This window comes from Notothenia rossii (genome assembly GCF_949606895.1).
Source record: "Notothenia rossii genome assembly, chromosome: 2".
Lineage (NCBI taxonomy): Eukaryota > Metazoa > Chordata > Actinopteri > Perciformes > Nototheniidae > Notothenia > Notothenia rossii.
In genome coordinates this window covers 95,607,429-95,619,515 of record NC_136904.1, presented here as the reverse complement: position 1 = coordinate 95,619,515, position 12,087 = coordinate 95,607,429, and the positions used below count along the sequence as shown (strand labels likewise).

General features: G+C 44.0%; 1 protein-coding gene across 1 annotated transcript; it reads left to right on the top strand.

Annotated features, from left to right (window-relative positions):
- Positions 1–7,642: 7,642 nt before the first annotated feature.
- LOC307029788 (olfactory receptor 6N2-like) lies at positions 7,643–8,593 on the top strand (the record flags this gene model as incomplete). Its single annotated transcript, XM_079665871.1, has 2 exons — positions 7,643–7,684; positions 7,799–8,593. 2 exons carry the CDS (start codon positions 7,643–7,645, stop codon positions 8,591–8,593), a joined length of 837 nt encoding a protein of 278 aa, XP_079521997.1.
- Positions 8,594–12,087: the final 3,494 nt, after the last annotated feature.

The window sequence follows — 12,087 nt, the reverse complement described above, 5'->3', positions numbered from 1 at the left end:
ATATGATCCAGTGTATCCAGAGGTGAAGGAAACACACAGTATGTCAACAGAAGTGAAGTTGCTGTTTTTAGGCTGTCAGTTTTTTTCCGCTGTGAGGCGTCTCTGCAGGACTGGCGCTGTCGACGTCCGGCATGGCTCAGAGCTCGGGGGGGTTGAGAACTCCAAAAAGACTAACTTGTCTTTTTGGAGTTCCATAAAAAAAAATGGGTGAAAATGAACAAATGTATCCGAAAATAGTGCCTCATAAGGCCGGTAGAGTCCCCTGAAAACTCGCCTTGCATTCCTCCACTCTCACAAAGTAACACTTTACTTTTTGGAGAACAGTACAAAACGGCTAAAAGTGTTGAAATGTATCTGAAAATTGTGTCTCATAATTCCTTGACAACGCCTGCATTCGTCCAGAGACCAGTTTCCCAAACTCAAAGTTTTGCAACCATGACAGAGTGTGTTTGCTCCACAATTGGTATTCAAGCCAGAATGTAGTTGGGGTGTATGTACAAAAACAATGTGTCCGAAAAGGCTTCTCTTAATGCGGCTACAGTTTCCTGAAAACTTGCCTTGCATTCCTCCACTCTCACAAAGTAACACTTTACTTTTTGGAGAACCGTACAAAATGGCTAAAAGTGTTGACATGTATCCGAAAATAGTGCCTCATGAGGCGGGTAGAGTCACCTGACAACTCCCCTTGCATTCCTCCACACTCTGAAAAAGTCAGTTATTTTTTGGAGAACCATCAAAAAGGGTTAAAAGTGTTAAAATGTATCCGAGAATAGTGCCTCATGAGGCAGATTGAGTCCTCTGGCAACTCCCCTTGCCTTCCTCCGGAGCCCAGTTCAAAAACTTAAAGTTTGGTAAGAACCATGCTGGGGGGTCTCCGGGCAACAAAATGTATCCAAGCCAGAGTGCACATACAGCGGATGAATTCCTCCATGAAGTTACACAGCCGTTTTTTTTCTGAGTCCTCTCAAAAACCGGGTTTCCGATTTCGTGCAGACAGTAGCTTGAAAAACATGAACGTTTTTTTCGGACGGAGAAGGGGAAGTTTGGATTCGCCTCTCCGTTGTAAATTGCAACGGGGGGGTGGAAAAGTGTTCGGGGCTTCGGCCCGAAGCGCCGAAGGGTTGAGCATCTCGAGCCCCTTCTCCGTTGGCACTGAGCCCCTTCTCCGTTGTAATTTTTCAAAACTTCATTTTTGATTATTTTAACATATAATTGACCGTTTTCTTTCATTTTTTTTTCTTTCCACGGGTGGGGGCCTATGGCAGGCCGCCTATGAGCTCCCAAATTCGGCCCGGATCCTCCGGGATTTGTGGGATAAGCTCCATAAACTGACAAAGTCATCCAAATATGTCGCTTTTATAGCCCAAAGATATATAATGCAAATACATTAAAATAGTAAAAGGTACAATTGTGCTCCGCATTACCCGGAATTTGATTTATATAGCCCCGAAAAAATGATTAAAAATGATTTTCGTGGGAAAAAGTGTTAAAACGCCTGATTAAAGCATATGCAGGACCCCAGCGAGCTCCAGACTATGTACATTGTGTCAGGGGGCCTTGTGAATGATAGCACCCATCATTTAAACGCAAAGGCCACGATTAAAAGTCACTTTTAGGGGGAAAACGCCGGCTCTGTCCATTTCGTTAACAAACTTATAGGCAAATGGACAAGCGGGGGAAAACGGCCGAGTCGCTGCTCCAGGCTGTGTGCATTGTGTTAGGGAACCCTATGAAGGGTGTACATGAGTGTATACATGTTTTAAATAGTAGGATACCTCCAGGGCGCATCACCACATTTTACAAGCCAGGGAAGGTGCATGGATCCTGGGTAAACATTGATTAAGTATTTTTAAATGTGTGGAACAGTGTTTTGTCACTTTCAAAACTCTCCTGTCATAGACCGGAGAAATTGGGTCGATGTTGTATTCAATCTGGCCGTTAATATTCCAGTGAGACGAAGTACGTACATTGACCGGAGTTGTCCCATGTTAATTTTGTCCAAAAACTGGAGCATTCCCTAGCCTGGGCTATAAAGTGTGTTGAAACAACCTGTCCTCTGGGTGCGCTCTTTGGGGGGGTCTCGCAGAGCCGCTCCTCTCTGGCTGCTGCTGCAGATTTCCGTCCATTCCCTAACACAATGCACATAGTCTGGAGCTCACTGGGGTCCTGCATATGCTTTAATCAGGCGTTTTAACACTTTTTTCCATGAAAATGATTTTTATTCACTATCATAGGGCTATATAAATCAAATTCCGGGTAATGCAGAGCACAATTGTACCTTTTACTATTTTAATGTATTTGTATTATATATGTTTAGGCTATAAAAGTGAAATCTTTGGGTGACTTTGTCAGTTTATGGAGCTTATCCCACAAATCCTGGAGGTTCCAGGCCAAATTTGGGAGCTCATAGGCGGCCTGCCATGCGCCCCCACCCGTGGAAAGAAGATAAAATGAAAGAAAACGGTCAATTATATCTTAAAATAATCAAAAATGAAGTTTTAAAAAAAATGTTGAATTTTTTCTAAGAGCCAACGGAGAAGGGGCTCAAAAGTGTCCGGCGCCTCGGGCCAAAGCCCCGGACACTTTTCCCCTCTCCGTTGCAATTTACAATGGAGAGGGGAATTTAAGCCTCCCCTTCTCCGTCAAAAAAATCCATTCATCATTTTCAGACGACTGTCTCTACAATATCGGAAACCCGGTTTTTGAGAGGACTCAGAAAAAAAACGACTGTGATTTCCTGGATGAATTCATCCACTACATGAGCACTCTGGCTCAGATACATTTTGTTGCCCGGAGACCCCCCTGCGTGGTTCTTACCAAACTTTAAGTTTGCAAACTGGTCTCTGGAGGAATGTAAGGGGAGTTGGCAGGGGACTCTACCCGCATTATGAGGCACTATTTTTGGATACTTTTTTTCCTTTTCACCCCTTTCCTATGGATTTCCAAAAAGTTAACTCAGACTTTTTTCTGATTTCTCACTGATCGAATGGCAAACGTGACCCACCATCGGAGGGTCTTCTCCCCCGGTCCACGTACCGGTGCTCTGGCGGTCGGTTCCTCCGAACTGCGGGTTCGACTCTGATGGCCTGGAGGGTGTGCTGCGTGGGGGTAACCCTGCTTGTCTCTTACCTCCCGGGCCGACCGATATGAAGTGTTTCCAAGACGAACCGTCCGACTCAGGGGTCCCACCACGGGTTCCGCAGCGGGGTGGAAGTTCCACCTCCCCACTTTGCAGCGGAGTGCCAAGCAAACATCTGTTTCTCTAATCCTCCACTGTTGCATAGCGGCTTAGTCGGCTGCAGCATTCAGCAATTGGCCTCGGTTCCCTCGGGGACCACGGCTCGGTGGCTTCACATGATATAGGGTTGACCCTACTTCATCACAGGCTACCTGTTTGATTCTGCGTAACAACCACATATGCTTGTCTGCAAAGAGGGCACTGCCTGGTCCCGCCTGGGTGTTCCTCTACGGCTAATGTCCAGCCAGCTGCGGTATCAGCAAACTTGACCCGCCATCGGAGGGCCTCCTCCCCGGGTCCACGTGCCGGTGCTTGGCGGTTGGTTCCTCCAAACTGCGGGTTCGACTCTGCTCCTGGAGCGCTCAGGCAAATATGTGTATTTGCCTGAGCGATGAAAATAAACAAAGAATGATATTTTACAGGACATGACGGAGCTCAGGAGTCTGCACTTTGAAGCTCATCGAGCAGACAAAGATATGTGTATTTGCCTGAATGATGGAAATAAACAAAGAATGATATTTTACAGGAAATTAAGGGCGGCACCGCCCTTAATTTGTTTGGCCATACAATATATTGTTCAAATATAGCATGATATGTCCCCTTTAAAATACAAATACAACTGTGTTGATTCTGAGTCTTCTACATCCAACTCACAGGTTTATCATTGCTTTGAGAAAAAAGATGATTAATTTACGCCTTTTAGAAGGGCTGTTCTGGGCATGTCATTTTCGAGCATGAGGCCTGAAAAACAGGCTCGGGAACATAACATTAGCCACATGCTAATGCTAAGAAGCAAACAGGTCAGTGTGTTAATGAGGTCACCTGAGAGCAGCTCGTTAACAACTCTCATTAAGGCCGGAGCTCGTTAGTCCACAGAGTCCAAGCTGCAGCTCATTAACCACAAACATCATTTCATCATCTGCAGGATGTTTTTACCGCCCTGACCTCTGCCCTGCAGGCTTCTCACTTTATGTGAGTGACATCTCAGTACTTTAGTATGTACGTGTACTGTCTGAGAGCATGAGGGCCAATATGTAGTATGTTAAAATGCACTCTCAGTACTGGATGGTGCATCATACCGGTCAAACAGTTGAGAGTAGACGTAAAAAGTAAATTCACCAACGTATTTTGTCGTAGAAGCATTTCTAATTAGCTGTCTAACTTTGGCTTTTTTGTATTAAATGAGTGGAGTTGTCGTCTTTGTCCAGCACAGTGATGGAGAGAGGGGGTTGAGCTGCCAGTCAGATTACATTAGAGGCCGTAACGAGGACACAACGGGTATTTCCCCGTGGGACACGAAGAGCTGTCTCCTGGTGTGTTTTATTCATAATGAGTAATATTGCACAATGACCAAGAAAGACGGATGATTGAAATATAATAAAATGTCTCTGAGGATCATGTCCATCCCGAATAAGTGAAAGATTGTGTTTTTCTGGTTAATTAAATGTGTGCTCTGTCATGAATGTTAATTGGATGTCAGTCACACTGGATGTGCTCATGAAGGGAACAGATGCTAACCAGCGGCCCACAGCGCTGCACGTGTTCCTCCTTTAACACGTTTAGACTCAAAACCAAACATCATCCAGCAAATAGATGGATAATGAGACATAGATGTTTTGCATCCATTCCCAGACAGTTTGAACCTTTCTATGCGGTGCGTGGTCGAGGATCTGTTTGTTCTGACCTTAAGGGCTGCGAGGCCCTAAAGACACTGCTCCTGTATCAAATGCACACATTGATGCCACCAAATAACACAATGAAAATAGAAAGTATTACAAACAGAACCGTCTTCAGAACGCGTTACTGTAATAATATTACTTTTGTCGGTAACGGAGTAGTGTAACGCGCTACTTTTATAATTCAGTAATCACACTACAGTTACTAACATTGCCCCGACACGCATCTCCACGTGCATAAACATGGCTGAGTCAGCGATAACTTTCGAGGGGTGGAGGTATGCCCATTATTTTGAGTTTGTCCGAAGAATAGACAGGAATGTGACGGTGAGGTGCAAACTGTGTCCAGGCCAGAAGCTGTTATCCACTGCTGTAAACACCACGTCCTCAACAAGCACCTGCAAAGAACACATGCTAAGGTGAAGCTAACGCACACGCTATTTGTCGTTTGTTTATATCACGCAGTCTGTTCTTCTTCTCTGTCTTCCGGTTGTTGCCTGTTTTGAATGACAAATACACACTACCGCCCCCTGCTGGTAAGGAAAGTTATTGCCACTCACGCATGCGCAGTTTGTACGTGCTCGCCAATTAAAGTAACGAGTAAAGTAACGAGTTACTTTATGTAGATAGTAACGAAGTAGTGTAATATATTACATTTTTTTAGTAACAACCCCATCTCTGCATATGACAAATATGTGAGGGTGAGGAAGTCAGAGCATCGTCCGATGAGCCGGGGCCCAACTTAACCCCTGTGTGTATCTGATACCTGAACATATTACTAACATCAAACAAAGCACTGAACTAATCAAAGGGACGCTTTCAATATTTACTATTTTAAGATGTTTGTCTGTTTTACATTAACTTGACATTGCCTTCTCAGAACCTGCCATTCCAAACAACAAGATATTTGTGATTGGCCGATGACCTTTAATGAATATATAATGATCTCCACGGAGGAAGAAGGATGGTGATAAAAGCAGCAACACAGCTTCATGTTCACTGAGAGGCTGTCTCTGTCTGTACGTGCTTCATCATATCTACATTAATGTTATATTAATGTTTCACTAGCTGGTCTCAGGTCAGTTTCTCCTCATGTTCACTGAGAGGCTGTCTCTGTCTGTACGTGCTTCATCATATCTACATTAATGTTATATTAATGTTTCACCAGCTGGACTCAGGTCAGTTTCTCCTCATGTTCACTGAGAGGCTGTCTCTGTCTGTACGTGCTTCATCATATCTACATTAATGTTATATTAATGTTTCACCAGCTGGTCTCAGGTCAGTTTCTCCTCATGCTCACTGAGAGGCTGTCTCTGTCTGTACGTGCTTCATCATATCTACATTAATGTTATATTAATGTTTCACCAGCTGGTCTCAGGTCAGTTTCTCCTCAGGTTCACTGAGAGGCTGTCTCTGTCTGTACGTGCTTCATCATATCTACATTAATGTTATATTAATGTTTCACCAGCTGGTCTCAGGTCAGTTTCTCCTCATGTTCACTGAGAGGCTGTCTCTGTCTGTACGTGCTTCATCATATCTACATTAATGTTATATTAATGTTTCACCAGCTGGTCTCAGGTCAGTTTCTCCTCAGGTTCACTGAGAGGCTGTCTCTGTCTGTACGTGCTTCATCATATCTACATTAATGTTATATTAATGTTTCACCAGCTGGACTCAGGTCAGTTTCTCCTCATGTTCACTGAGAGGCTGTCTCTGTCTGTACGTGCTTCATCATATCTCCATTAATGTTATATTAATGTTTCACCAGCTGGTTTCAGGTCAGTTTCTCCTCAGGTTTCGTGTTCACGTGATAATATTTCTGTCTTTTCCTGATTCATTATGAAACTAAATATGTACTTTATATTAATGCTGTATATATTAATGTTATATAAATTGAAGTTAATGTTTAAACAGGTGGATTCAGGTCAGTTTCCCCTCAGGTTTCGTGCTCCTTGTGCTAACGTTAGTTTAATATCTCACTTATAAATGTTATTTTGAAATCATAAATGTTTCTTACATTATTGTTATATATTCACGTTAATGTTTTAACAGCTGGACTCAGGTCAGTTTCTCCTCATGTTTACTGAGATTATGTTTCTCTGTTTTCATGATTAATCATATATTAACATTCTTTAAATGAATATTATATATACTATTAATGTTCTGTGTATATATTAACATAATTGTTGAAACAGCTGGTCTCAGGTCAGTTTCTCCTCATGTTTCTCACGTTTCTTGTTCACATACATTCAATGGTTCACTGTGGTGATGCATAATGTTTTATGTATTAATATTTTAACAGGTGGATTCAGGTCAGTTTCTCCTCATGTTTCGTGTTCCTTGTGATTGTTCTGCTGGTTTATGACTAATTTCACATATTAATCTCATGTTTCTCATTTTTCGTGTTCATTGCGATGATGCTTTTGCCTGTTTCTGATTCATGATAGATATTTATCATTGACTTATACATTAATGTTAAAGCAGATATTTTAGTATCTGATTAATTATCTGTGAATTCATATTCTATGAAGACACGTTTTAAATATGAATGTTAAATAAATGTGTGTTCTAAATATTCCAGTTTCCTTATTACTGCTGTATATGTCAATGTGATATAAACTAATGTTATATCCTTTATTTAGATGTTAACAGGTTGGTGAGCTCTGTTGTTGTTACTGTTGTTGTTGTTGACCTGAGGTCACAGCGTGTTGTTTGTTGGGGTCTCCTCATGACGTCAGCAGGGTTTAACGTGACCTCGTCCCTGACGCTGGTCGGTTTCTCCTCGCTGTCTGGCCACAGCTCGCTCTTATTCTTCGTGTTTTTGTTGCTGTACCTCTTCGTGTTGTTCAGTGACTCTCTTGTGATTTATATTATCTGTTCGCAGCGAGCTCTTCACCGGCCCATGTTTGCCTTCGTGGCATCATTTCTGCTGAACTCTCTCACAGTCGGCACACTGATTTATCCTAAACTTCTGTCAGACCTGTTGCTGTCCGGCTCCGGCTTGGTGCAGGTGTCCCGGACTTTTTGTCTGTGCCAGGGTTTCTTTGTTTCCTCTCTTGGTGGAGCTAGCTTCATGCTATTGTCGGCCATGGCCTTTGACCGCTACCTGTCCATCTGCCACCCGATGCACTACGCTGTGCTGGTAACTCCTGCCAAGGTGGTGCTGATGCTGCTTCTCTGCTGGATGCTGCCTGTTATTCTAGGGGTAGTCTCAATGCTGCTGATTAGCCGCTTACCGCTCTGCAGGGCACAGCTCGACAGGGCCTACTGCGACATCTACAGCATTTTGAGCCTGAGCTGCGGTGGTGCTGAAGAGCAGCTGAGTGGAATTTACATTCTGCTGATCGTCACAGCCATAGTCTTCCTGCCTGCCACCTTCATGCTCTTCTCCTACGCTAGGATCCTCTCCATCTGTCTGCGGCGCTCACGTAGCTTCAGCAACAAAGCTCTACAAACCTGTCTTCCTCACCTGCTCGTCTTCTTTAACTATTCCATCAGCGTCTACTTAGATATGATGCTTCGCCGCCTGCAGAGCAACAGAGAATCTGACTCCACCCTCATCACCTCCATCCTGATGATGCTAGTACCCACTGTACTGAACCCAGTGGTGTACGGACTGAAGTTAAAGGAGGTGTTAACGCATGTGAAGAGGCTGCTAAGCTGCCGCAGAGACAGCTGATCCCAACACTGTTTGATTGCCCCACACAACGGTCCATGTAGACAGAAGCACTTGGTGCACATCAGGAGAAACAGTGCGGCCAATATTCAGTTGATCACCACGAACATAACTGAGAGCGGGAAAGATTTTCAAGGCCCCCTTCTTAGCTCCACGTCCCCATGGGCCATCTCCAAGAGGGTCCCGTCTCCGTCCTCCCCGAGAGGGTCCCGTCTCCGTCCTCTCCAAGAGGGTCCCGTCTCCGTCCTCCCCTAGAGGGTCCCGTCTCCGTCCTCTCCAAGAGGGTCCCGTCTCCGTCCTCTCCAAGAGGGTCCCGTCTCCGTCCTTCCCTAGAGGGTCCCGTCTCCGTCCTCTCCAAGAGGGTCCCGTCCCCGTCCTCCCCTAGAGGGTCCTGTCAACTTCTATATCTAATCAAATATGAATAGGTGACATAAAAGAAAAGTACCAAAATGTATGAACAAATACAAAAATTAGAAATTAAAAAGTATAAATACGGAAACAAAATATTAAGAATACTGTCAATACCGTTCCGGTGCATAATATGTTTTAGGTACTAGAAGATTGTTTATTTATGTTAAACGTATATTTGAGGTTTGCATTTCGAAGGAAAAGGTTCCCAGAAAACTTCAAACATATTTAGTATTCCAGCGTGTGAGGTGGTCTACTAGGGGCCGTGGTGGTTGTACAGCCTGACCGCTGCAGGAAGGAAGGGCCTGTGGTATCTCTCCATGAAACACCGTGGAGCAGCAGCCTCACTGAAGGAGCTGTGGTATCTCTCTCTGAAACACCGTGGTGCAGCAGCCTCACTGAAGGAGCTGTGGTATCTCCCTCTGAAACACCGTGGAGCAGCAGCCTCACTGAAGGAGCTGTGGTATCTCTCTCTGAAACACCGTGGAGCAGCAGCCTCACTGAAGGAGCTGTGGTATCTCAGTCTGAAACACCGTGGAGCAGCAGCCTCACTGAAGGAGCTGTGGTATCTCTCTGAAACACCGTTGAGCAGCAGCCTCACTGAAGGAGCTGTGGTATCTCTGTGTGAAACACCGTGGAGCAGCAGCCTCACTGAAGGAGCTGTGGTATCTCTCTCTGAAACACCGTGGAGCAGCAGCCTCACTGAAGGAGCTGTGGTATCTCTCTCTGAAACACCGTGGAGCAGCAGCCTCACTGAAGGAGCTGTGGCATCTCTCTCTGAAACACCGTGGAGCAGCAGCCTCACTGAAGGAGCTGTGGCATCTCTCTCTGAAACACCGTGGAGCAGCAGCCTCACTGAAGGAGCTGTGGTATCTCTCTCTGAAACACCGTGGAGCAGCAGCCTCACTGAAGGAGCTGTGGCATCTCTCTCTGAAACACCGTGGAGCAGCAGCCTCACTGAAGGAGCTGTGGCATCTCTCTCTGAAACACCGTGGAGCAGCAGCCTCTCTGAAGGAGCTGTGGTATCTCTCTCTGAAACACCGTGGTGCAGCAGCCTCACTGAAGGACCTGTGGTATCTCTCTCTGAAACACCGTGGTGCAGCAGCCTCACTGAAGGAGCTGTGGTCCAGCAGGGAGGACAGCTCAGCCATGTGATAGTTCTTCTGGTTTTGCTCTAGCAGCTTTGTAAATAGTGAGTTGTATTAGAGATCATTCACAGCTACACTGAGGTGATCAGATGGCTTATAGCATCCTTTGTTAGTGACTGCAGGGTGACATATGACTATAACATATCATATTAGGAAGTGCAGCTGCATTCATTGTTTCTTTATCAAATGCAGATTGTTTGAGTTTATATCTCACTGTAACTAAAGTGCAAAGTCATCTTCATGGAGCTAATGTACTACCTCTCCTCTTATAAATGTAAAAAATGCTCCAAACTTACTGAAACTCTCTAAAACATGTCCAACTAAAACCTCCAGACTCAGGGACAGCTTCATCCCACAGGCCATAAGACTGTGAAACACCTGCACTTTGAAACAGCATCCAAAACATTAATCTGGTTGCAATTTAGAAATTATTGATCTAATATATCATATTCCAATCACTTGTATATATACTCTTATTGCACTATTTTACTTTTTGTATTGACTTGCACTATTTTTTCTGTGTATCTGTGTTATTGTGTTGCTCTGTTGGAGGAGCCTGTGACCTCAGATTGTCATCGTCATAACTACACCGTACTTATGTACGCATGACCAATGAAAGCCTTGAACCTTGAACATAGCACCGTGCCTACACACGGTAACATCACGTCCTGACCTGTAGAGAGACAGTAAAGTGGAGCAGGGATTCAGTTAACCCGCCTAACAAAGGACAAAGGTTCCACATGTAAAGAGTACATAAACAATAAATGTCTTTTATACAACATTTACATTTTTCCAGTATTTTTAATATTGTGTGTTATTTGTGATATTGTCTTTTATGCTGTAGAAATGTTCAGTGGCGATCCTAGAGTCGGTGGGGGCCCCAGGCAGAGATGGGATCGTTACTCTAAAAAAATAATATATTACTTATTACTTTAAAAAATAAAATAATATATTACTTTACTTCGTTACTCTCTACATAAAGTAACTTAGGCCTAAATTTGCACACAATAAGTAAGACATAACACAAGTTAATAACGGTAAAGATTCTAGTTTTTGCTGCATGTTCGGAGTCTGCACTCACTCATCATCATCACTGTGGGTTCGGGGTCTTTAGCTACTAGCTTGGTGTTAGCATGTTGCCTCTGCAGGTGCTTGGAGAGGATTGATGTTGTTGTGTTTGCAGCAGAGCACCTTACCGACATTCCTGTCCTTTCTTCTTACAAATAAAAAATAATGGGCATACCTCCACCCCTCGAAAGTTATACCTGTTGATGTCTCTGTCTCAGTCTGCAGCTCAACCCCTGAGACAGCTGCATGTGGACAAGTCGCGCAACTGTTACGCAAATATAAACCTGCGGTGGAAATCCCTCTAGTGACTTGAAATATTTAAAATGTTAAAAGTTAGACCATCACATTTAGCAATCTTATCTACCCCTGGAACTAGCTAAACTGGTTATAAATGTTTATTATTTACTGTCATGTCGGGTCACTCATTACTGGATCAGCGAGCTGCATGAGACACAGACGGGCTGTCAGGAGAGAGAGACAGGCTCTGCTTATTAAAGAGCAATTTGAAGGTTAGACACACCAGTGAATACATGTGTAGGAAAATGATGAATAAACTAGATTTTCAAAAAGATATACAGAAATATATTCTACAGTGACATCTGGCATCGTTTTTGTAAGACATTTTTACTTCCACATAAAAAAGCCTTCCTACGTGACCTCCCGCGTGTGACGTGACATGGGGGAGAGCGGCCGGTCTAAGGTACGAATAAACATGGATCACAATGCTAGTTTTGACACATAAGAGGTTGAAAATATATATTCAAATGTATATGATTATAATTATGAGCCTGCTAGGCTTCCAAGAGACCAGGAGCAGCCAAGGATTAGAATAAATAACGGCCATCAGAGAGAAATGGAGCTTTGGTGTGAGGA